Below are 27,047 nucleotides of genomic sequence, written 5' to 3' on the forward strand. Positions count from 1 at the left end.
TGAAGAGTGTTTTCCAACTTGGTTCCATTCTCCCTGTCACTTTCGGGTATACCTATCAGATGTAGATTTGGTGTTTTCACATAGTCCCATATTTCTTGGAGGCTTTGTTCATTTCTTTTTACTTTTTTTTCTCTAAGCTTCTCCTCTGGCTTCATTTCATTCATTTGATCTTCAATCACTGATACCCTTTCTTCCACTTGATCGTATCGGCTACTGAAGTTTGTGCATGGGTCATGTAGTTCTTATGCCATGGTTTTCAGCTCCATCAGGTCATTTAAGGTCTTCTCTACAATTTATTCTACTTAGCCATTTGTCTAATCTTTTTTCAAGGTTTTTAGCTTCTTTGTGATGGGTTCAATCATCCTCCTTTAATTCAGAGAAGTTTGTTATTACCAATCATCTGAAGCCTTCTTCTCTCAACTCGTTAACGTTATTCTCCACCCAGCTTTGTTCTGTTGCTGGTGAGGAGCTGCATTCCTTTGGAGGAGAAGAGGTGCTTCTTTTTAGATTTTAGATTTTTAGAATTTTCAGCTTTTCTGCTCTGGTTTCTCCCCATCTTTGTGATTTTATCTACCTTTGGTCTTTGATGATGGTGATGTACAGATGGGGTTTGGTGTGGATGTCCTTTCTGTTTGTTAGTTTTCCTTCTAACAGTCAAGACCCTCAGCTGCAGGTCTCTTGGAGTTTGCTGGAGGTCCACTCCAGACCCTGTTTGCCTGGGTATCACCAGCAGAAGCTGCAGAACAGCAAATATTGCAGAATGGCAAATGTTGCCACCTGGTCCTTCCTCTGGAAGCTTCATCTCAGAGGGGCACCCAGCATATGAGGTGTCAGTCAGCCCCTACTGGGAGGTGACTCCCAGTTAGGCTACTCAGGGGTCAGGGACCCACTTGAGGAGGTAGTCTGTCTGTTATCATATCTCAAACTGCATGCTGGGAGAACCACTGCTGTCTTCAAAGCTGTCAGACAGGGATGTTTAAGTCTGCAGAAGTGTCTGCTGCCTTTTGTTCAGCTATACCCTGCCCCCAGAGGTGGAGTCTACAGAGGTAGGCAGGCTTCCTTGAGCTGTGGTGGGCTCCACCCAGTTCGAGCTTCATTGCCACTTTTTTACCTACTCAAGCCTCTGCAATGGCAGATCCCCCTCCCCTAGCCTTGCTACTGCCTTGCAGTTAGATCTCAGACTGCTGTGCTAGCAGTGAGCAATGCTCCGTGCACGCCTCTTATTTTTAATGTTCAGTTTGCTTCATGAGTCCTGGTGTTGAGTAATAATCTGGACAATGATTATTCATTAATACAAATAAACATTAGATTATAGGAAGAGTAAACTTCCCATGAAAACCAAAGTTATCATCAGATCCTAAAAGCAGTAATTAAAAACTGAGCAGGACCCCATTCCCAGGTAGAATTGTAAAGTGGATGACTCCTGCATCCAGCATTCTCCCATTCATTTTCAGAACCATCCAACTCCCTCACTCACTTCACTGCCATCCCCTTTCCCAAGACCCAGCTGCAGTCTAGATAGTCAGAGTTTCTTGGCCCATTTCAAGCACTCATCATGATGTTTAGCCACCAACCCAGCATTGTTTGGCATCTTTCTAAATTTCTTGGTTTTTACTGAAACCTCTCATAATCCAAATGATGACTGCTATAGAATTGCATCAGAAGACATGAAGACAAGTGATTTGATAGCACAGAGTCAGAATGCTTAGGCTAGAGTGGCAAAATCCTGTGGGCTCCATGTCTGTCATATGTTGCTATTTGTTCAGTCTTACTTTGATCTACTCACTAAACAATTTGTCTTCTACAGAGCTGAGGGTGCAACGGTGGTTGGTAGTGGGTTAAAGAGAAATGAAGAAGGGGTTGAGGAGACCATATGTAGATTAAAAATAAACTTTTTTTGGCATTGATTTTCATTTAGTCACAATATTTTTATTTTCAAATTACATTAAAGAAAAACATACAGTCTTTATATTTTCTAAAGGAGAACCAGAGAAATATCGCACTGTTCCTATTCAAAAGTAATGTTAGCAGGAATGTCTAGACTATTTCTATGTGTTTATTTCTCTTTATTTTAGTGAAATAATAGATTTACTCACTTGCAACTAACTGTTGTTGTATTTCTCCCATTTCAAAATACTTAATTAATCTAGCTTAATTATTCTAGCTAAAAATTGTATTTATTTTACTTAGCTGCCTTTGGTAGCATTTGAAAGTGAATGCAAAATTTCTGGACAAAATAGAAACAGATACATGGGCTAATATAGGTATATACACAATACTGTTAACTGTCCCAAGATTTTTCATTGATTACTTCTTCCATGGTGAGATTTCAGGCATAAAATTGGTTTGGGTTAGTACAAATTCTGGCCCAACATATACTTACTTGTAGTTCTTCCTAATAAATCAAACAAGCTCACATTTATGGTGCTGAATATATTCTAGATTCATTGTATCTGTAATTGCTAAAAATTTAGTTTCATGCCTTAGGATGGTATTAGAATGTCCATGATAAGAAAAATAAGTGTAGCAAAATGAGTTTTTTTATGAATTTAATTTTATTCATTTTAAAATGTGGTCCTCTATTATAAATGGCATTCCCTTCCTTCTTTAAAATGTTGAAATAAATCCTCTCTTTATGAAACAATGGTAACAGTAGATGGTCAGTGTTGTAATGTGTGCTTAATGTTTTAAATGTAGCAAAATAAAAGAAATGCCACGCCTATCTTTCTGTATCTCCTCTGGAGAAGGACAGATCTGACTCATTAAAACTACAAAAGTCTGAGACCAACTGCTCCGTATTCTTTTGTGTTCTTTAAATGTTATTTGGAGGTGACTTAAGTAGACTAAAGCTAGAAGAGAAAACAATAGAATGTCAAAGACGTTTTTCAAGTTGTAAACTAACATTGCAAGTTATAAGCTACTTGATACTATTTTTTAATTAAAAAGATATTTCTGAATCGAAAAGATCAGAGCTTCTGAATAAATTTAGAAAGCATTTTTTTGTCATTTACAGAAAAGGGCTTTAAGAGCCTATGTTCCTTTGGCTTTCAGAGAGCTCTTCACTGTGACTTCAAAGTAATCATTTTCAGATGAATAAACTGGAGCTCGTCTTTGGAATTATCAGTTTTTCTTTTATTACAGAATCTGAGGTTAGCCAGAATCCATCTGCAGAACATAAGGCAGAAGGGAGAAACACCTGACAAGCTGAGACCATCCTTAATTATTTTAACACATGCAATTAACCATTTATATTCACTTAAAAGCAGACAGCTAGGATGATGGTGTCTGCTAGAAAAAATACGTGTAATGAAATGTTCTTTAGTTTTTTTATCTTTAGTACAATTTCATCTTCGTATAAAATTTTGTTATCCATTCCACTAACTTGTTACTTCTCCACTCTACCTCCCCACTCCCTTTAGAATCCTTAGTTTGAAGACATAATTCTTTAAATGATCTGTCTCGGGGAGGGGGGAATCCTGTTATTTTTAAGGACTGAAAATAGCATTATAAACTTCGTTTTATTTTTAAATATGAATATCGACTGAAGCTGTCAATCAATATTGTTGCCAGATTTTGTAAAATGCACTGTCTTGGCCCTCTAACGACAGAGTTCTAATATAAATGTAAAAACCAACCTATCAATATGTTTTCCAAAAATACTTTTTGTAAAGAACAGTACAGTTTTGTGATGTGTCCAAATATGCCTTTCTTACAAAAATTATTGGATCTGTCCAGTTCATAAATATTCCTTCCCTCCCTCCCTCCCTGCCGCTCTCTCTCTCTCTCTCTCTCTGCAGTTTTTTGGTGTTCGTTCTTTTCTTTCCATTCTCTAGTTATTAACTGGTTCAATGGGTGACCTTTTGTGCGACACTGTTCTACCTTACCAGCCTCGCCAGGGCCCCCGCACCGCCCAATTCTAGCAACCCTGGTTCTCCTGTGACCCCAAGCCTTCCAGATCCCTAGGTTTCCCCCCACAGGACTGTCACATTCTTCCCCTCCAGAGACACCAGTCGCGGGCCTCCTCCCTGGGGTGTGAGCAGGTCGGCGCGACATACTTCTCCAGACGCGCTCCCAGGGACGAGCTGGCGGAGGGGCCCAGGCAGTTCCAGCTGCGGCACTCCAGTGGAAGTGGTTGGCACTGAGCCTGGAGGCCGAAGGAGGGGGGCAACACTCCTGCCGCGATTCGGAGGAGAGCTACACTAGGCCAGCCTAACGACACTCGACACTCGGAGTGCGAGCTGCGGCTGGGGTAGGGGCAGCCCCTTCCAGTGGGCGTGTGGGTCACCTAGGAGCAGTTCTCGGGGACCCGTTGCATCCGAGGGACTGGGCGGGGTTGGGCGGGGCTGGACGCGGGCAGCGCTCAGGAGTCCTGGAACTCGCTGGCCCTGCGGCCACGGGCCGAGGCGTGGTCCTGAGCCCCTGCGCGGTTTCTGGTGCGTAGAGACTTTAAATCACTGTGCTTCTCAGTCATCGCCACCCCAGCTTTTCTCGGCTGGAATTCAGCCTCCAACTCAAGATCGCGGGAAAGACTACCTGAGAGGAGAAAAGCTTCTGTCCCTGGACCTTCTTCTGAGGGTGGTGAGGTTTGTTTAGGGTCGCAGAATCAGGGGAGGACTGACCCAGCCCTCACAGAGAAGAGGGCTGGAAAGTCCTGGAGAACCCGCAGAGCACGGGCCGCTGTCGCGGTTGGGAGGCGAGGGCGCAGCGCTGGGGTCGTAGATTCCGAGACCCCTGAGGGTGGCTGTGTTGGTTTCTCGCAGGAGTCGGAGGCTCCCTGCTCTCCAGCCGCCCAGTGACCCAAGATTAATCTTCAGCACCACTTGGGGCGACCTTTTCAGTGCAAAGCTCTGATTCTGTTTCTCAGGATTCCTCCCCACCCCATTCCGCCCCGGAAAAGCTGACAAGAACTTCAGGTGTAAGCCCTGAGTAGTGAGGACCGGCGGTCTCCGCGGAGAGCTGTGCCTGGAAGAGAAGGACGCTGGTGGGGCTGAGATCAGAGCTGCCTTCTGATCCCGTGGCCCCCATGCTTCTGTCATGGCTAACAGTTCTAGGGGCTGGAATGGTCGTCCTGCACTTCGTGCAGAAACTCCTGTTCCCTTACTTTTGGGATGACTTCTTATTCCTGGTGAAGGTGATGCTCGTTATAATTCGGCTGAAGAAGTACGAAAAGAGAGGGGAGCTGGTGACTGTGCTGGATAAATTCTTGAGTCATGCCAAAAGACAACCTCGGAAACCTTTCATCATCTATGAGGGAGACATCTACACCTATCAGGATGTAGACAAAAGGAGTAGCAGAGTGGCCCATGTTTTCCTGAACCATTCCTCTCTGAAAAAGGGGGACACCGTGGCTCTACTGATGAGCAATGAGCCAGACTTCGTTCACGTGTGGTTCGGCCTCGCCAAGCTGGGCTGCGTGGTGGCCTTTCTCAACTCCAACATTCGCTCCAACTCCCTCCTGAATTGCATCCGTGCCTGTGGGCCCACAGCCCTGGTGGTGGGCGCAGGTAGAGTATGCGGTGTGGTCTGCTTATACAGAATGGCAACCCACCTGCTTTCCTACCTTTTTTTTTTTCTTTAGGATAATTCATAACTAATATTTTGGGTGAGTGAAGTGTGCATGTTAAGAGGACAAAATAGTTTTACAATTCTATGCTGATTTAACACCTATCTCCTCCTTTCAGACATGCAGTTTCAGAAAACTTTTATGAAATCTCTGCTTTCTATCATTTTGAGACAGGAACAGTTTCACTGCTATTGGTACCTTCAGTGAGTGCACGAACACACAGAGAACTTGGTCAGTTCTAAATTTTATCAGCTCTGACAAAATGATGAATAGGAAAGTTATCTGACTTCATTGTGACACACCCACCTACCTCTAATTGTACATTATCAAGGATGACTACATTTGCAGAAGAGATATGTTTAATGGAAAGTACATTAATTCCTTTCTTCATGTCTGCTCCTATTTTATACTGTCTGCAAGCTAGGACTTGCCTAGCAAGGTTGTGCTCCCACCTGTGAGCCAGAAAGTGGGCTCTCGGCAGACTCTAGGGCCCTTTCTATTTCTTCTCCTGATCCATGCATGCATCTTTTTCTTTTTTTCACGAAGTTCTACCCTTCCTCCTCCCCCTACCTTGGAGTTAGGACATCTTAGGCTACACATATTTACCCTGAACTGTAAAGAAAAGCCTGGGGTTTAGTGGCTAATTAGTAAAGAACCTAGGAAGATGGGTTGCTTAATGAAATAGAATTGAAATATGAAAAATGATACTTGTTTGGTGTAATCTGAATGGTTGATGCAGATCCTTCTTCAATGGGGAAGGAAGGTGCAGAAAGAGGAAGATCAATTGCAAGGACCATAATGAAAATATTTAAGTATTTTAGATTAATAGATACATACCAATATCTTGTATAAAGTTTTTAAACTCATAGAATATGGAAAAATATATTTACACACTGGCGATCTCTAAGGTATAGAATTTTTCAAATAACCTTTATCATATAATATTTATATATCAAACAAAAATGAGTTAGGCAGTATATGGAAAATGGGTTAGTCCTTCAAGGCTATCACTCTTCCTAGTTCTTTTCAGTTCAACTTGTGGTCTGATAAAGTGGAAAATGTTTACTTTTTCTTATTTATATATTTATTTATGTATTTGTTTATTAATTATTATACTTTAAGTTCTAGGGTACATGTGCACAATGTGCAGGTTTATTACATATGTATATATGTGCCATGTTGGTGTGCTGCACCCATTAACTCGTCATTTACATTAGGTATTCCTCCTAATGCTATCCCTCCCCCTGCCCCCAACCCAATGACAGGCCCCAGTGTGTGATGCTCCCCACCCTGTGTTCAAGTGTTCTCATTGTTCAGTTCTCACCTATGAGTGAGAACATGTGGTGTTTGGTTTTCTGTCCTTGTGATAGTTTGCTCAGAATCATGGTTTCCAGTTTCATCCATGTCCCTACAAAGGACATGAACTCATCCTTTTTTATGGCTGCATAGTATTCCATGGTGTACATGTGCCACATTTTTTTAATGCAGTCTATCATTGATGGACATTTGGGTTGGTTCCAAGTCTTTGCTATTGTGAACAGTGCCACAATAAACATACGTGTGCATGTGTCTTTATAGCAGCACGATTTAGAATTCTTTGGGTATATACCCAGTAATGGGATGGCTGGGTCAAATGGTATTTCTAGTTCTAGATCCTTGAGGAATCACCACACTGTCTTCCACAATGGTTGAACTAGTTTACAGTCCCACCAACAGTATAAAAGCATTCCTATTTCTCCACATCCTCTCCAGCACCTGTTTCCTGACATTTTAGCCATTCTAACTGGTGTGAGATGGTGTCTCATTATGGTTTTGATTTGCATTTCTCTGATGGCCAGTGATGATTAGCATTTTTTCATGTGTCTGTTGGCTGTATGAATGTCTTCTTTTGAGAAGTGTCTGATCATATCCTTTGCCCACTTTTTGATGGGGTTGTTTGAATTTTTTCTTGTAAAGTAGTTTAAGTTCTTTGTAGATTCTGGATATTAGCCGTTTGTCAGATGGGTAGATTGTAAAAATTTTCCCCCATTCCATAGGTTGCCTGTTCACTCTAGAGGTAGTTTCTTTTGCTGTGCAGAAGCTCTTTAGTTTAATTAGATCCCATTTGTCAATTTTGGCTTTTGTTGCCATTGCTTTTGGTGTTTTAGTCCTGAAGTCCTTGCCCATGCCTATGTCCTGAATGGTATTGCCTAGGTTTTCTTCTAGGGTTTTTATGGTTTTAGGTCTAACATTTAAGTCTTTAATCCATCTTGAATTAATTTTTGTATAAGGTGTAAGGAAGAGATTCAGTTTCAGCTTTCTACATATGGCTAGCCAGTTTTCCCAGCATTATTAATTAAATAGGGAATCCTTTCCCCATTTCTTGTTTTTGTCAGGTTTTTCAAAGATCAGATGGTTGTAGATGTGTGGTATTATTTCTGAGGTCTCTGTTTTGTTCCATTGGTCTATCTCTCTGTTTTGGTACTAATATCATGCTCTTTTGGTTGCCATAGCCCTGTAGTATAGTTTGAAGTCAGGTAGCATGATGCCTCCAGCTTTGTTCTTTTTGCTTAGGATTGTCTTGGCTATGTGGGCTTTTTTTTTGGTTCCATGTGAACTTTAAAGTAGTTTTTTCCAATTTTGTGAAGAAAGTCATTGGTAGCTTGATGGGATGGCATTGAATCTATAAATTACTTTTCACAATATTGATTCCTTTCATGATATTGATTCTTCTTATCCATGAGCATGGAATGTTCTTCCATTTGTTTGAGTCCTCTTTTATTTTGTTGAGCAGTGGTTTGTGGTTCTCCTTGAAGGGGTCCTTCACATCCCTTGTTATTTGGATTCCGAGGTGTTTTATTCTCTTTGAAACAATTGTGAATGGGAGTTCATTCATGATTTGGCTCTCTGTTTGTCTGTTATTGGTGTATAGGAATGCTTGTGATTTTTGCACATTGATTTTGTATCCTGAGACTTTGCTGAAGTTGCTTATCAGATTAAGGAGATTTTGGGCTGAGATGATGGGGTTTTCTAAATATACAATCATGTCATCTTCAAACAGGGACAATTTGACTTCCTCTTTTCCAGTTGAATACCCTTTATTTCTTTCTCCTGCCTGATTGCCCTGGCCAGGATTTCCAACACTACGTTGAATAGGAGTGGTGAGAGAGGGCATCCCTGTCTTGTGCCAGTTTTGAAAGGGAATGCTTCCAGTTTTTGCCCATTCACTATGATATTGGATGTGGGTTTGTCATAAATAGTTCTTATAATTTTGAGATACATCCCAGCAATACCTAATTTATTGAGAGTTTTTAGCATGAAGGGCTGTTTAATTTTTTTTGAAGGCTTTTCTGCATCTATTGAGATAATCATGTGTTTATTGTCTTTGGTTCTGTTTATATGATGGATTAAGTTTATTGATTTGCATGTGTTGAACCAGCCTTACATCCAAGGGATGAAGCCAACTTGATCGTGTTGGATAAACTTTTTGATGTGCTGCTGGATAAGGTTTGCCAGTATTTTACTGATGATTTTTGTATTGGTGTTCATCAGGGATATTGATCTAAAATTCTCTTTTTCTGTTGTGTTTCTGCCATGCTTTGGTATGAGGATGATGCTGACCTCATGAGTTAGGGAGGATTTCATCTTTTTCTATGGATTGGAATAGTTTCAGAAGGAATGGTACCAACTCCTTTTTGTACCTCTGGTAGAATTTGGTTGTGAACCCATCTTGTCCTGCATTTTTTTTGGTTGGTAGGCTATCAATTATTGCATCAATTTCAGAGGCTGTTGTAGGTCTATTCAGAGATTCGACTTCTTCCTGGTTTAGTCTTGGGAGGATGTATGTTTCCAGGAATTTATCCATTTCTTCTAGATTTTCTAGTTTATTTGCATAGAGGTGTTTATAGTATTCTCTGATGGTAATTTGTATTTCCATGGGATCGGTGGTGATATCCACTGTATCATTTTTTTATTGCGTCTCTTTGATTATTCTCTGTTTTCTTGTTTATTAGTCTTGCTAGTGGTCTATCAGTTTTTGTTTTTTGTTTTTTGTGTTTTTTTTGATCTTTTCAAAAAACCATCTCCTGGATTCACTGATTTTTTGAAGCGTTTTTTTTTTGTGTGTGTGTATGTGTCTCTATCTCCTTCTGTTCAGCTCTGATCTTAGTTATTTCTTGCCTTCTGCTAGCTTTTGAATGTGTTTGCTCTTGCTTGTCTAGTTCTTTTAATTGTGATCTTAGGGTAGTGACTTTAGATCTTTCCTGCTTTCTCCTGTGGGCATTTAGTGCTAAAAATTTCCCTCCACATACTGTTTAAACGTGTCCCAGAGATTCTGGTATATTGTGTCTTTGTTCTCATTGTTTTCAAAGAACATCTTTATTTCTGCCTTCATTTCATTATTTACCCAGTAGTCGTTGAGATGCAGGTTGATCAGTTTCCATGTAGTTGTGCGGTTTTGAGTGAGTTTCTTAATCCTGAGTTCTAATTTGATTGCACTGTGGTCTGAGAGACAGTTTGTTATAATTTTTTTTCTTTTACATTTTCTGAAGAGTGCTTTACTTCCAACTATGTGGTCAATTTTGGAATAAGTGTGATGTGGTGCTGAGAAGAACGTATATTCTGTTGATTTTGGGTGGAGAGTTCTGTAGCTGTCTATTAAGTCTGCTTGGTGCAGAGCTGAGTTTAAGTCCTGGATATCCTTGTTAACTTTCTGTCTCATTGATCTGTCTAATATTGACAGTGGGGTGTTAAAGTCTCCCATTATTAATATGTGGTAGTCTAAGTCTCTTTGTAGGTCTCTAAGGACTTCCTTTATGAATCTGGGTGCTCCTGTACTGGGTGCATATATATTTAGGATAGTTACCTCTTCTTGTTGAATTGATCCCTTTACCATTTTGTAAGGGCCTTCTTTGTCTCTTTTGATCTTTGTTTTTTTAAAGTCTGTTTTATCAGAGACTAGGATTGCAACCCCTGCTTTTTGTTTTGTTTTCCATTTGCTTGGTAGATCTTCCTCCATCCCTTCATTTTGAGCCTATGTGTGTCTCTGCAGGTGAGATGGGTTTCCTGAATACAGCACACTGATGGGTCTTGACTCTTCACCCAATTTGCCAGTCTGTGTCTTTTACTTGGGGAATTTAGCCCATTTACATTTAAGGCTAATATTGTTATGTGTGAGTTTGATCCTGTCGTTATGATTTTAGCTGGTTATTTTGCTCATTAGTTGATGCAATTTCTTCCTAGCATCAATAGTCTTTACAATTTGGTGTGTTTTTGCAGTGGCTGGTACCAGTTGTTCCTTTCCATGTTTAGTCTTCCTTCAGGAGCTCTTGTAAGGTAGGCCTGTGGTGACAAAATCCCTGAGCATTTGCTTGTCTGTAAAGGATTTTATTTCTCCTTCACTTATGAAGCTTAGTTTGGCTGGATATGAAATTCTGGGTTGAAAATTCTTTTTCTTTAATAATGTTGAATATTGGCCCCCACTCTCTTCTGGCTTGTAGAGTTTGTGCTGAAAGATCTGGTGTTAGTCTGATGGACTTCCCTTTGTGGGTAACTTGACCTTTCTATCTGGCTGCCCTTAACTTTTTTTCCTTCATTTCAACTTTGGTGAATCTGATAATTATGTGTCTTGAGGTTGCTCTTCTCAAGGAGTATCTTTGTGATGTTCTCTGTATTTGCTGAATTTGAATGTTGGCCTGCCTTGCTAGGTTGGGAAGTTCTCCTGGATAATATCCTGAAGAGTGTTTTCCAACTTGGTTCCATTCTCCCCCATCACTTTCAGATACAACAATCAAACATAGATTTGGTGTTTTCACATAGTCCCATATTTCTTGGAGACTTTGTTTCTTTTTGCTCTTTTTTTCTCTAAGCTTCTCTTATTGCTTAATTTCATTCATTTGATCTTCAATCACTGATATCCTTTCTGATATCATTTCAATCCTTGATTGAATCGGCTACTGAAGCTTATGCATGCATCATGTAGTTCTCACGCCATGGTTTTCAGCTCCATCAGGTCATTTAAGTTCATATCTACGCTGTTCATTCTAGTTAGCCATTTGTTTAATATTTTTTCATGATTTTTGGCTTCTTTGTGATGGGTTCGAACATCCTGCTTTAGCTCAGAGAAGTTTGTTATTACCGGTCTTCTGAAGCCTGCTTCTGTCAACTCATCAAATTCATTTTCCATCCAGTTTTGTTCCATTGCTGGCAAGGAGCTATGATCCTTTGAAAGAGAAGAGGTGCTCTGATTTTTAGAATTTTCAGCTTTTCTGCTCTGATTTCTCCCCATCTTTGTGGTTTTATCTACCCTTGTTCTTTGATGATGGTGACCTACAAATGGCATTTTTTGTGTGGATGTCCTTTTTGTTAGTGTTGATGCTATTCCTTTTTGTTTGTTAGTTTTCCTTCTAACAGTCAAGACCCTCAGCTGCAGGTCTGTTGGAGTTTGCTGGAGGTCCACTCCAGACCCTGTTTGCCTGGGTATCACCAGCAGAGGCTGCAGAACAGCAAATGTTGCTGCCTGATCCTTCCTCTGGAAGCTTCATCTCAGAGGGGCACACAGCTGTATGAGGTGTCAGTCAGCCCCTACAGGGAGGTGTTTTCCAGTTAGGCTACTCGGGGGTCAGGGACATACTTGAGGAGGCAGTCTGTCCGTTCTCAGATCTTAAACTCCCTGCTGGGAGAACCACTGCTCTCTTCAGAGCTGTCAGACAGGGATGTTTAAGTCTGCAGAAGTGTCTGCTGCCTTTTGTTCAGCTATGCCCTGCCCCCAGAGGTGGAGACTACAGAGGCAGGCAGGCCTGGTTGTGCTGAGGTGGGCTCCACCCAGTTCGAGCTTCCTGGCCCCTTTGTTTACTTAGTGAAGCCTCAGCAGTTGCAGACACCCCTCCTCCAGCCTTGCTGCCACCTCGCAGTTCAATCTCAGACTGCTGTGCTAGCGGTGAGCAAGGCTCCATGGGCATGGGACCCACCGAGCCAGGCACGGGATATAATTTCCTGGTGTGCCATTTTCTAAGATAGTTGGAAAAGCGCAGTATTAGGGTGGGAGTGTCCTGAGTTTCCAGGTACCATCTGTCACAGCTCTCCTTGGCTGGGAAAGGGAATTCTCTGACCCCTTGTGCTTCCCAGGTGAGGCGATGCCCCACCCTGCTTTGGCTCACACTCTGTGGGCCACACCCACTGTCCATCAAGTCCCAGTGAGATGAACCCAGTACCTCAGTTGGAAATGCAGAAATCAACAGTCTTTTACATCGCTCATGCTGGGAGCTATAGACTGGTCCTGTTCCTATTCAGCTATCTTGGAACGATAAAAACACAAATGTTTACTGTTGAGCACTGATTTTAATCTTGTTTTCACTACAGGAGGAAAGGGTCTAGGGGCAAATGTAAACTCCAAGTTGTGCTAATAATTGATAAAGCCATAAGTTCTGTTTGCAAGGGCCAACCAAGAGGGCCACAGTGTGCCTGAAAAGATGGAAACATTCCAAAGCTGGTTTCCTGAGAGATTCATCTTAAAGTACATAGGACTGGTTATTTCTCAAAATAGAGCATTCAGACTTTTCTGTTGACTGAATTGTTGTTTAAGTAGAACCAATTAATTTTGCAATTTTACTTGTGCCAGCTTTTACTTTGCTTGCCAATAACTAATCGCATTGTTTCCTTATTTTTGTTTTTAATACCAACAATCAGTTTTTGTATTTAAAAAAGCCACTTTGGGATACTGAAGTTTTAAGCCAAGACTATTTAGTTGATTGGCTCAGTAAGTACGTTGCTGAAGAAGTCAACCATTCTTTCTGGCATACCTTCAAACATAAATGAGATATATGTTTTCCAAAGATGGAAAAATTCTATTTTGATTAATTAACAGATTTTGTAATAAGATGTAGCTTAGATCATAGTCACTTTTATACTTAAAATACTGTATTGTTGGCATCTGGAATCTCATTGGTAAACAATATAAACATATTGTTTTTAGCACATTAAATTTCAGATTTCTTGGATTGTCATTGGACGTTTCTGATGGTGTACTATTAAATCATTATATCCCCATAGAGAGTATATTGAGGTAGAAAGATGAATCATGTGGTTCAGACAGAGGTAAGCCGGACAGACCCCTATAGTAGTAGGCTATATCGTACAGCCTAGGTGTGTAGTAGGCTATATCACATAGGTTTGATCAATGATTATCATTGGGTCTTGTGTGAATTAAATGTAAAGAACCCAACAGAATACCAGAATCATAAAGTATATTCAACAAATGGATGCAATCATCATTTTTAACTACGTAATGGCAGAGACAGCCACCCATAGTAAGGAGTCACTTTTGCCCAGGTCTCTTCATTTGAGATTTGTTGTATGGAGGGAAACCCACGTAGTGTGTTACACAACCCTAGTGAGTTGACTTTAAACATCTTTCTTGTCCTCTCCAGTAGCAGTACATCCATAACTACTTCCCAACCCTCAGTGGCCAAGGTTGGAATGCTCTCAGATACAAGTTTGGAGTGAGGTCACTAGCTCTTCTCTGGCCAAAAAGAAGAGGGTTCTTCTACTGTTAATAACTAAGAGGTCATGAGGGAAATAGCCCTGATGGGGTCCGAGTCTTGCAGAAATACTACCTTAGTATTCACTGCCTTTTAAATATATATATGTATTTTTATATATTATATATAATATATATTAAATATATATATATCATTTACTTACTAATGATTCTGTCTGTAGATTGCTTTCGTCTGCATTTACTCTTCTAATTTCACCACTTTCTTACTGAAAAATAGCAAGCCAGATGCAACATGCCTTCTTGTGCCATTTCAGTAATAATTATTCATTGGCAACAGGTGATGTGTTCAAAATAACATCAAATGAAGTGTTTGACTTTTTCTTTTTTGTGTAATTTTGGTTATAATAATATGTATAAATTATGTTATAATAATGTTCCATCTGCTCCCCTCAAAAATGTGGGAACAACTGAGACTGAAAACACATAAACCCACTTAGAAACTTGTGTGCATATATTCAGGCCAGTTAAATCATGCCAGGGAAAAATATGTGATTGCAATAGAAAGATTTGTGCTTCTGTTATTCATCAATTTTATATCTCATTCCTTGAGAACTTTGCTATGTTAAGTGAGCCCCAACTCACCCTGCCTGGTTATACCCTTTTGGGTAGGAAGAGGAAGGGTATGGTCTGACTTGGAAACAAAACACGCCAGAATCACTAGAAGCACTTCTCCCATGTAAGGACCTGGATTCCCAATCTGTTTCTCTCCCTTCCAGGGTCTGTGATCTCCTCTTTTCAGCCTTAAACTTTCTATTTAATGAGCTTGAGCTCATTGTATGTCATCATCATCACAACCAACAGTAGTAGTAATAACAACAACAACCTCTGCAGACACCATTTAAGGAGGACTGATTCTGGGTCAGGCACTATAATGAATGGTTTATATAGTCCATTTAATTATCTCAGCAACTGTATAAGTTGTATGGAGTCACTTTTCAAAAGAGGAGAGGGAGACTCAGATAAATGAAGTGACTTGTCCAAGGTCACACAACTAGCAAGTGTCAGAAGTGGCGTTTGAATCCAGTTTCTCTGGCTGAAAATCCTATACTCTAGGGAATCAATCCAGAATTCCAGTGTTTTCCTGAAACTATATGTTTTTGTTTTTAAGCTGGTGGGATCCACAGTGTAAGTTGGAACCCATTCTTGGGCAATTTTCCTGTATTCCAGGTGTTAACTTTTCTTATTCTTCACTCCCTTCTCACAGGTTCCAATTCCTGCTCCCATAAACAAATAATATAGCCAACACTTCATGTTGAATCCTTATATTTTTAAGGAAAAATAATTTATATTTGTCAGAACTGAATATAACATGATTGATGCATAAGCAATTTGATTCACAAATCTTTAAATTATCTTGGCAAGCAACATCTGAAAAATCCCAGAGGAATAGAAGTTTAATCAGCTTGTGTTCGAATAAAATTATTTAATCAGGTTAACATGACTTTCAGATGATGATTTCAACAGCAGTGTATTGCAAGCTGTCCAAATATGTATTTTGATATATTTTTCTAACACTATTATTAGTTTTTATTTTATATCAAGAGGAAAGATATGATATAGCAAAAGCAATCTAAAATTATTTTTAACTTCACAAATGATACAGTTTGAAAACTAAGTCAAATAAGCCATTTTCTCCAGCGTTCTTTGAGTATTGTTGTTAAAGCACATATAATATCCACTAACAGGAAAAATAAATCAAATAGCTTAACTTCTAAACTGTATCAGAACAATGGGTTTTTGACAACCTAATTGCAAGCTTTGTGTTGAAAAATGGGTGAAATAGGGAAATAATTTTTTGAAATAATGTTTAATGAGAAATTACTAATACTACCAGCTCTATAAAGATATTTTAAAGCTATACTTATTAAAAAGTATAATATCACAAAACTAGACAGAGAATTGAGTGGAACAGCCTGAGTTACCAATGGAAAAGAGAAGAATTATTTAATAAATCATGTTTAGATAACTGATTTTAAAAATACATGTAATGAATGGCAGTGTAGTAGTATAGGTCTTAAAGTTAACAGGATAGATTTCGAAGTCTAGTATATTTGAATGAAAACACAAACTCTATCATGTATTAACTTACGCAGGTCAGTCAGTTTTTTCTAATGTTCAATTGCCTTCAAATTCCTTATGTTCAGTCTCCTTAAAATGAAGATAAAACATACTTCCTAGAGTTAGTATGATTATTAATAAACTAATAATTGTAAAAATAGCTGGCATATTAGTCATGATAAAGTAAATTTTTGGACCTTATATGAAGTATTAATATCTATAGCTCAATATGAATTGCTTGAAGACATTGTTTATTTAAGCATCAATTTTCTTAGAAGCCATAGCTACCCATGCATTATGTGACAAGCCTGTTGAACTGCTCTACACAATAGGGTGGTAACTATAAGCATGTGGCAAGATCTGTAATTTCACTTTGCATTCTAATGTTGCTTTGCAGTATGGAAAGCTAAAGTTAACCATTTGTAGCTCAATTTCATATTAGGTTTATTAGTGCCTAAAAGTTTAAAGTTGAAATGCTTACCAATGCATTAACAGCTATAATCAATCAATTCCCATCCCATATCTTTGAAAGTATTAGCTTGTTTTATGTAGAAAAATATAGTTTTTAGTGCAGCATAAATAATATAACTCATACTAATGGCATATTAGAGGGATATATAAAATTTTTACCCATATATTTTGCAGTCTCAAAAATGTGAATAAGATCTAATGTTGATGAAGAAACAAGAAATCAATTTGTAAAATAAATGCTAAAGGATTTTACGCAGGGATTATAATTAACATTTTTGTACTTGCAACCCCACGTAATAAAGTACACTGCATGTGGGAGGAAAAAAATACGTAAGTTCTGAATGAACATGCTTCTTTGAAAACAGAAATTAAGCCTACAATGTAAACTTTGTTAAAGGTCATAGAAAATCCAGCTGTCGGGCTGGGCGCAGTGGCTCATGTCTATAATCCTAGCACTTTGGGAGGCCAAGGTGGATGGATCACCTGAGGTCAGGAGCTCGAGACCAGCCTGGCCAACATGGTGAAAACCCCATCTCTACTAAAAATACAAAAATTAGCAAGGTGTGGTGGCAGGCACAATTCAGACCCAAAGTCTGAATTGTAAACATTGTACCCAGTAGGTGATTTCTCAATCTTCGCCTCTCTCTCCCACCCTCCCCCATTTTGGAGTACCCACTCACTTAACTTTTGGCTTTGGAATGATTTCTAAACCACAATGATCTTGTTTCAGAGCAGTCAGGGGATTCTCCCAAATGTTTTGCATTACAGTGAAACTGAAGAGTAACCTACAGACAGCATTTTGGAATAACTAGCTACCGAGTTGTACTTCAAGGAAAATGTTCAGTGCAGTATCCTGAATTTAGATTCAGACAGAGTTTTAAATAGTTTTATTTAAAAATTGGCAGGGGAAAACCCATAATTTGAATAATAGAGTCTCTTAAATTCAGTCTGAATTGGACTGCTTGCATTGGTCTGTCAGGCGATAACTAAATTTCCCTTTCAGGTGGTCCTGTTGAAACAGAACCATAAAATGGCTGTGATATTACTTGTCCAACATGAGAAAGAAATCAGCATTTTATTTACATTTGATCCCTGTTTCAATACACAAAAGCAACTCCAAAGTGAATGGTTTGAGATTTAAGGTTTGCTTACCTCTTCCCAACCCTTTGGCTTTTAGATTTGCTTGGAACTGTAGAAGAAATCCTTCCAAGCCTCTCAGAAAATATCAGTGTTTGGGGGATGAAAGATTCAGTTCCACAAGGCATAATTTCACTCAAAGAAAAATTGAGCACCTCATCTGATGAGCCCGTGCCACGCAGCCGCCATGTTGTCTCACTCCTCAAGTCTACTTGTCTTTACATTTTTACCTCTGGAACAACAGGTATGATCCAATTATTCTGAAGGCTAAAATGAATGCAACAAATTTGCAAAGCAATGGTGTTGGGCAAATTTCTACCATAGGTAGTGACCAACCATCTGAGAACGCATGCTTGCAAGAAGATGTAAGGATCTCAGATGCTAGAACTTTCCAACTTGAATGGAAAGTTAATTATTTTAACTTATACTTGAAAAGTCATCTTGTTCATTTGGCGTTTGTCCCATTTGACAATATTTTCTTAAAGTTTGGTAGTACAAAGGGCACGGGAGTGTCCAAACACCCTGATCCAGTCTCATTGCTCAGTGTATGATACTTGACTTTTTAGGCAAGATCTTTGTTAGCTTCTCTGATCCTTAAATTTGTGATATCTAAAATGAAGAAATTAGTTTAAATAGTTTCTACTGATTCTTTTGGATTTAAAAAGTGTTTTAATGTACTTGAAAACAGTTCTCTATATTCCTGTGTAAATTATTAAATCCTAAGCATAATCCAGGTATACCTGCAATTTAGGCACCTGTCGCTGACTCTCCTGATTTTGGTTAGGGTAATTGAATTATATGACAAACAAGAAATCTTGAAGGCATTGCAAATTTGGACAAAGATACAGCATAAAATCAAGTAAATAAACTTTATTTTATGTAAACAACAGCAATAACAAAGAATAATAAAACTGCCTGAGAATTCAAAAGAAGGGCCTGGCACAGTGACTCACACCTATAATCACATATTTTGGGGGCCAAGGCAGGAGGATTACTTGAGACCAAGTGTTTGAGGCCAGCCTGGGCAACATAGTGAGACCCCATATCTAAAAAAAAAAAAAAAAAATAGCCAGGTGTGGTGGCATGCACCTGTAATACCAGCTACTCAGAAGGCTAAGGCAGGATAATCATTCTATCCCAGAAGTTCGGGATTATAGTGAGCCGATTGCACCACTGCACTCCAGCCTGGGCAACAGAGTGAGACTCAGTCTTAAGAAAGAAGAGAAAGAGAATTCAAAAGATATGTTAAACTTAATTGATTTCTAGGAAAAACTGAGTGGTATTAATGGTAGCCTAAATAGGCTTTCATTATTAGTTTGAAGATGATTGGTGATTTGACTTAGACATATTAAGAGTATTCTGTTACTTATTTCTTGTGCATAGGTTGTAAGCAACTATTGCATAGTAAAATTTTTCTTACATTTTAAAAATCTATTCAGTTCCTAATTGTAATCCCTTTTAGACTGGAGAATAGGATGTATTTTTTTTTTTTTATTTTTTTTACTATGATTAGAACAGCTTTGATAAATGAACTGAAAACTGCTAATATGTGTGTGGCTACTCTGTCCAGACTCAGGGAGCTTCTCTCTGAGATTCTTCAGGCTACCTAAACAGATCTACTGAATAATTACAGGTCTAGAAGTTCACAGATTGAGCAGATACACAGTCCCTTAGGACAAAAAGAATGGAACTAGAGATGACAGCTACAAAATTTTAGAAAAGGAGATGATGACTGAGTGTGGTGGCAGATACCGCAGACCCAAGAAGCTGAAGCTTATGGTAAAGCCTTGAAGAAAACTCATTTGCCCCCACCAAACCCCAGAAAGGCTCAGAACTTGGGTACCAGGTACCTCAAAGAGCAGAAAATAAATGGGGAAATTTTATGGGAAGTTTGTTTAAGAAGGAACTGTAGTCCTGGATTGCTTCTTCTACCCTGATAGAAGTCCTGAGGTGTATTCTCTGGAAAAGATGAACTTCTGAAAATACTAGGAAGAACAGGGATTTAAAAAGTAGGGGATATAAGAGAACGTCTCCCTCTCTGTAAATATGTGTATATGTATATGTGTATACATATATATATAAGTTCTCTTTAATATATGTAACTTCTTTTAACACTTGACTGTTTTAATCATTAAGATTCTTGTCTGAGGAATCTGAATAGCCCATGTGTAAAAATTGAAAGACACTGATCATGATGGATTCCCCCATCAGAATGTTCTGGACAGTGAAACCAACTAGTAAATACGTGTTCTTCAGGCACAGAGATTCTAGTTAATGTTTTGCTTGTTTATTTTGTGTTTTTGTATCTGCACTTTTAAACATAAACTGATAGTCAATAGTCTCCAGATATTTGAAAAATTCCTCCTGAATATATTCTAGATTAGATTGAGACCAATACAAACCAAAGATAAAAAGGATGTTGGAGAAAACTGACAAGATAGAGAGGAGAAATTTTCAAAAAATTGTTATTGCTAATATTCTGAAAGATGGGGACAAAAAGGGTCAATAATATAAAAATAACATACTACAAAAAGAGGAATATTCAGAGAACACAAGTGTTGGAAAATAAATCTCTCAAAAAGTAAAGCAAAAGGTAAGAGTAGAAAAATAGGATAGACAAGATTAGGAAATTAGTGATTCTGTCCAGGAGGGCTATCTTAAAAAAATCAAGAGTTCTAAAGATGAAAGGATGAACACACAAATAAATGTAACCAAAAAAAGCAATGGGGAAAAAAAAAACAGAAATAATGAAGGAACAAGAAGAAGGGGATGTGAATTTTTTTTTTTTTCAAATTCAAAAATATCTAGAACTGTAAGACCTGAGTTGTTAGACTGAAAAGGTCTACAAATTTCCCAGCGAAATGGATAGATGAGAGTGGTCCCAGTACAAGTCATCATGATATTATAGACTACTGAAAACTAATAGAAGATTCCAAAAATGAAATAATAGAAATACCATATTGCATCCAAAGCATAAGAAATCAGAAAGACTGATAATTGCTCAACATATATAATGGAAGTCAGAAGATTATAGAGCAATGCCTTCAAAGTCCTGCATAAAAATAATTTCTTACCTAGAATTCTTTACAAGCAGCCATTCAAGTGTATGGGTGGAAAAAAAAGACATATTCAGACACATGAGGACTCACAAAAACTTACCTCCCAAATACTCTTTATCAGACAGCTACTGAAACCAAATGTGCACTACCACTGTAATTAATTTCTAGAATCTTAGACCTATACAGAAAGGCCAACTATATAGTGTTTGAGATACAGTCCTACTTAGCAACCTGTCAAAGGAGTGTTGCTAAAGTCAGAATGGCCTGTTTTACAAAGCAGATAGATTATGATATATTTTGTGTCAATTGCTAGTGTAGTTGTTATCAGCATCATCTTCCTTTCTATTACTTCCTTTCTAGTTATATGAATATGTACGCATATGTATATGTATGTGTGTGTATATATGTTTGCCGTTCTTTTCTTTTCTTCCAGGTCTACCAAAAGCAGCTGTGATTAGTCAGCTGCAGGTTTTAAGGGGTTCTGCTGTCCTGTGGGCTTTTGGTTGTACTGCTGATGACATTGTTTATATAACCCTTCCTCTGTATCATAGTTCAGCAGCTATCCTGGGAATTTCTGGATGTGTTGAGTTGGGTAAGGCTTTATTTTCTTTTTGGTAAGTTTTCAAAATGCCTAATAATTAGAACAAGTGTTTATTAACATTTGAAGCTTTAATGGTAGAATTTAGAGTGATTATATGCATATTATTTTATTATAACACAATATTTATTTTTAAAAAACACACAATTTTATGGCATATTCAGTGTTTTCCTGAGGTGAAAAGAACAGTTTTCTGAGGATTTGGCCATGTAGTTGGAGCTGGCTATTGGCTGGGCTTCTCCCTCCTTGTGGTCACTCACCCTCAAACAATCTAGCCCCAGATTCCTCAAATGGTGTAGAAATGTTCCAAGGGAGTGAGTATGGAAGCTGCATACTTAAGGCCTACTCTTGAAAGTCACATAGGTTATTTCACCTTCATTCCATTGATTAGAGCAAGTCATGGGCCAGCCTAGATTCAAGATTCCAGGAGAAATAGAAGCCACCTCTTGAAGGGAGAAGGAGCAAATTTACATTGCAAAAGTAAGAGCCTTGAAGAAATTGCTGAGGCCATCTTTGCAAACAATCTGCCATAGACACTCAATAAATTAGTTGGTAGAGCTCGTGACTCAGTAGATTCCATTCATAAACATGCAAGATTATGTGTCAGTTTCTAGATGTCACATAATATACAAACAGTGGAGATCATTTGCTACTTGTATTTGTCTAAAATGCTGTAATTTTTAGAATAGAATATTTAGAATATAATTATCAATATCCCCCATAAATAAAGATGAAGGTCAAGACATTAAAATCTTCACTGGACATACATTGTTGTGAAAACTAGGGTCTGCAGTCATTTAAGAACTTTTTTGTTAGTACTATCTTGCCAATTCAACCTTACTAACAGTTGACTTCAAGATATGTTGAGACTGCTTTAAAGTTTTAAAAATGAATAATATGTATACATTCAAATTCAAAAGTAAATGAATATTCTTGGCTTCTATGAAGAAGGATGACTCTTATCAATAGCGATGCTCTAATACTTTAACTCTTTTACTTATTTTGACTGTTGCTTTTGTCCTGTGTATTGCAAAAAGCATATAGAATTACAAAAATATAGAATAAAAAATAGAATTAAAAAATAAGAATTACAATATTTTTAACAGAGTTTTTGGACAATAAAATCAGTGTTTCCAAATGAGTTTGATACAAATTACTGACGATGAGTTATTAAAGTTTTAAAATGAGCAAACATATTCTAGACAGAGAAACATAATTTATGTTTTATGTTCATTCTGCCCTTGAATTTTTTTCCCTAGTGCCTGTTTTTGTCTTTTCTTATAGGTGCCACTTGTGTGTTAAAGAAGAAATTCTCAGCAAGCCAGTTTTGGAATGACTGCAAGAAGTATGATGTGACTGTGTTTCAGTATATTGGAGAACTTTGTCGCTACCTTTGCAAACAATCTAAGGTAGGTGTAATCATTATCAGAAAAAAATATGTCAGAAAGAATAAGTATTAAGATAGAAAAAGTTATTTTTATTTCTTTGTTTATACTCTACCTTTGTTACTGGTGGGTCTTTGTTCTTAGAGCTCCTAAGATGGTGGCAGGCTGCTCCCAAGATGGTGGCAAGCCTTGTGTTCTCTCATCTGGGGTTCTTGGCCTCACAGATTCCAAGGAATGGAACTCTGGGCCATGCAGTGGGTGTCATAGCTCTATTAGAAGCCATGGGTCATGGAAGAGAACCGTGGAACCCAGCGACTAGTGTTCAGCTCAATTAGGACGAACCCCGGCACTTAGCATCGCAGAAACAATGGTGCGCCTCTAGCCCCATGGGGAGCAGCAATGGGCACCTTGCTAGATTAGAAGCACAGCAGACACCCTGCGGGATCCAGAGGGGTAGAAGTCAGCAGCCGGTCTGCCACTGCGGCAACCACCAGTGGTGGATGGTGAGTGAAAACTCAGTTTGAGTCGGAATAAACGCGGACCAGAAGAGTGTGCAGTTGCAAGATTTAATAGAGTGAAACAGAGCTCCCATACAAGAGGGGACCCAAAGCAGGTTGCCACTGCCAGCTCAAATGCCTGGGATTTTATCCAGATCTTTGTCCCTCCCTCTGTGCTCTCAGGCAATAGATGATTGACTATTTCTTTACCACCTGCTTTTAGCCTAATTGGTATTTTAGTGAGCTCTCTTTACTACTTGCTTGATCAGGTGTGAGCTGAGTTACAAGCCCGGTGTTTAAAGGTGGGTGCAGTCACCTTCCCCAGCTAGGCTTAGGAATTCTTAGTTAGCCTAGGAAATACAGCTAGTCCTGTCTCTCACCTTCTTTCGGAACATAGTTTAGCTGACTTACAAAGATGCATGCAATACCCCAAGATAAAATAAGACAAGTGAAAGAAAATAAACAGACAGCTATCCAAGAATGTACTAATATGCTTTTTACTGTAGCAAGATAGGACAGACCCAAAGACTTTGTGTTTAGACTAATTAAAATTTCTATAAACATAACATGCAGCAGATTATGAAATTAGATTCATGCTATGTTTACAGAAAGCAATTATTCTAAGGTTAAAATAATCTTTTAAAATGCTGTTCTTTAAAAAAATAACTACTGACCACTGACACTGATTATAATTTATTTTCTATTTTTTCTTTTGAGTAAGGGATTATATTAGGACTTTTTTTTTTGTTTTACTTTAAATTAAAAAAAAAAAAATATTTCTTTGATTTGCACTTGTCTCCTTACCTGAAGAAGTCATTTCCACATTCTTTTGATCAACTGCCACCATCTGAAAAATAGAGAAGCAGAGACAGTTGCAATAGCCTGAAATTTATCTTCATCGGTTCATTTTTTTTTTGCCCTCAGAAGTTATTTTCTGTTTCCTGGTTTCATTTATATCTCTAAATGCTTCTTCTTTAACTTTATGATTTTCTAAACATTCTTGAGACTATAAAGAAGTGACTTTCTTTAATCAAATTTATTTAATTCTTTAATTATATTATTTTATTATTTATTATTATAAATAATTCATCTTTAGTTATCTGATTATTTTACAAATAAAATCCACATCGGCCCCTTCAAGAATGACAGTAGAGTAGGATATTGCCCTGCGTGGGGTGGGGCAACAGAACCTTGGTCTTTGAGACCCACCTTTCCTAGACTAGAGGATCTCTCACTTATCACCTCTGCCATCATCACACCTACTTAAGGCATGAATGGTGTGCTGGGATATCTTCTCTTCTTCTCTTTGGCTAAAATCTGAACATGTAATTTTTCAGTTACCCAGAGCACAGCTGACACTAGGTTGGAGGCATTTAAATAAGACTTTTTTTTTTTTTTTTTAATTTATTTATTGTTATTATACTTTAAGTTGTAGGGTACATGTGCATAACGTGCAGGTTTGTTACATATGTATACGTGTGCCATGTTGGTCTGCTGCACCCATCAACTCGTCATTTACATCAGGTATAACTCCCAATGCAATCCCTCCCCCCTCCCCCCTCCCCATGATAGGCCCCGGTGTGTGATGTTCCCCTTCCTGAGTCCAAGTGATCTCATTGTTCAGTTCCCACCTATGAGTGAGAACATGCGGTGTTTGGTTTTCTGTTCTTGCGATAGTTTGCTAAGAATGATGGTTTCCAGGGGCATCCATGTCCCTACAAAGGACACAAACTCATCCTTTTTTATGGCTGCATAGTATTCCATGGTGTATATGTGCCACATTTTCTTAATCCAATCTGTCACTGATGGACATTTGGGTTGATTCCAAGTCTTTGCTATTGTGAATAGTGCTGCAATAAACATACGTGTGCATGTGTCTTTATAGCAGCATAATTTATAATCCTTTGGGTATATCCCCAGTAATGGGATGGCTGGGTCATATGGTACATCTAGTTCTAGATCCTTTAGGAATCGCCATACTGTTTTCCACAATGGTTGAACTAGTTTACAATCCCACCAACAGTGTAAAAGTGTTCCTTTTTCTCCACATCCTCTCCAGCACTTGTTGTTTCCTGACTTTTTAATGATCGCCATTCTAACTGGTGTGAGATGGTATCTCATTGTGGTTTTGATTTGCATTTCTCTGATGGCCAGTGATGATGAGCATTTTTTCATGTGTCTGTTGGCTGTATGAATGTCTTCTTTTGAGAAATGTCTGTTCATATCCTTTGCCCAATTTTTGATGGGGTTGTTTGTTTTTTTCTTGTAAATTTGTTTGAGTTCTTTGTAGGTTCTGGATATTAGCCCTTTGTCAGATGAGTAGATTGCAAAAATTTTCTCCCATTCTGTAGGTTGCCTGTTCACTCTGATGGTAGTTTCTTTTGCTGTGCAGAAGCTCTTTAGTTTAATTAGATCCCATTTGTCAATTTTAGCTTTTGCTGCCGTTGCTTTTGGTGTTTTAGACATGAAGTCTTTGCCCATGCCTATGTCCTGAATGGTACTACCTAGGTTTTCCTCTAGGATTTTTATGGTATTAGGTCTAACATTTAAGTCTCTAATCCATCTTGAATTAATTTTCGTATAAGGAGTAAGGAAAGGATCCAGTTTCAGCTTTCTACTTATGGCTAGCCAATTTTCCCAGCACCATTTATTAAATAGGGAATCCTTTCCCCATTTCTTGTTTCTCTCAGGTTTGTCAAAGATCAGATGGCTGTAGATGTGTGGTATTATTTCTGAGGACTCTGTTCTGTTCCATTGGTCGATATCTCTGTTTTGGTACCAGTACCATGCTGTTTTGGTTACTGTAGCCTTGTAGTATAGTTTGAAGTCAGGTAGCGTGATGCCTCCAGCTTTGTTCTTTTGACTTAGGATTGTCTTGGAGATGCGGGCTCTTTTTTGGTTCCATATGAACTTTAAAGCAGTTTTTTCCAATTCTGTGAAGAAACTCATTGGTAGCTTGATGGGGATGGCATTGAATCTATAAATTACCTTGGGCAGTATGGCCATTTTCACGATATTGACTCTTCCTATCCATGAGCATGGTATGTTCTTCCATTTGTTTGTGTCCTCTTTTATTTCAGTGAGCAGTGGTTTGTAGTTCTCCTTGAAGAGGTCCTTTACATCCCTTGTAAGTTGGATTCCTAGGTATTTGATTCTCTTTGAAGCAATTGTGAATGGAAGTTCATTCATGATTTGGCTCTCTGTTTGTCTGTTACTGGTGTATAAGAATGCTTGTGATTTTTGCACATTAATTTTGTATCCTGAGACTTTGCTGAAGTTGCTTATCAGCTTAAGGAGATTTTGGGCTGAGACAATGGGGTTTTCTAAATATACAATCATGTCATCTGCAAAGAGGGACAATTTGACTTCTTCTTTTCCTAACTGAATACCCCTGATTTCTTTCTCTTGCCTAATTGCCCTAGCCAGAACTTCCAACACTATGTTGAATAGGAGTGGTGAGAGAGGGCATCCCTGTCTTGTGCCAGTTTTCAAAGGGAATTTTTCCAGTTTTTGCCCATTCAGTATGATATTGGCTATGGGTTTGTCATAAATAGCTCTTATTATTTTGAGGTACGTTCCATCAATACCGAATTTATTGAGCGTTTTTAGCATGAAGGGCTGTTGAATTTTGTCAAAAGCCTTTTCTGCATCTATTGAGATAATCATGTGGGTCTTGTCTTTGGTTCTGTTTATATGCTGGATTATGTTTATTGATTTGCGAATGTTGAACCAGCCTTGCATCC

At 38.5% G+C, this 27,047-nt stretch overlaps 1 protein-coding gene across 1 annotated transcript in view; it reads left to right on the top strand.

The window, feature by feature from the left end:
• Positions 1-3,852: 3,852 nt before the first annotated feature.
• SLC27A6 (solute carrier family 27 member 6) overlaps positions 3,853-27,047 on the top strand; it is a 68,163-nt gene continuing 44,968 nt past the window's right edge. Inside the window, exons 1-4 of the mRNA XM_021939658.2 lie at positions 3,853-5,504; positions 17,806-18,009; positions 21,258-21,416; positions 22,707-22,831. Coding sequence (XP_021795350.2) covers positions 5,024-5,504; positions 17,806-18,009; positions 21,258-21,416; positions 22,707-22,831 — 969 coding nt within the window. The 5' untranslated portion in view covers positions 3,853-5,023. The remainder of the gene's footprint in view (positions 5,505-17,805; positions 18,010-21,257; positions 21,417-22,706; positions 22,832-27,047) is intronic.

Source organism: Papio anubis, chromosome 5 (assembly GCF_008728515.1).
Source record: "Papio anubis isolate 15944 chromosome 5, Panubis1.0, whole genome shotgun sequence".
NCBI lineage: Eukaryota > Metazoa > Chordata > Mammalia > Primates > Cercopithecidae > Papio > Papio anubis.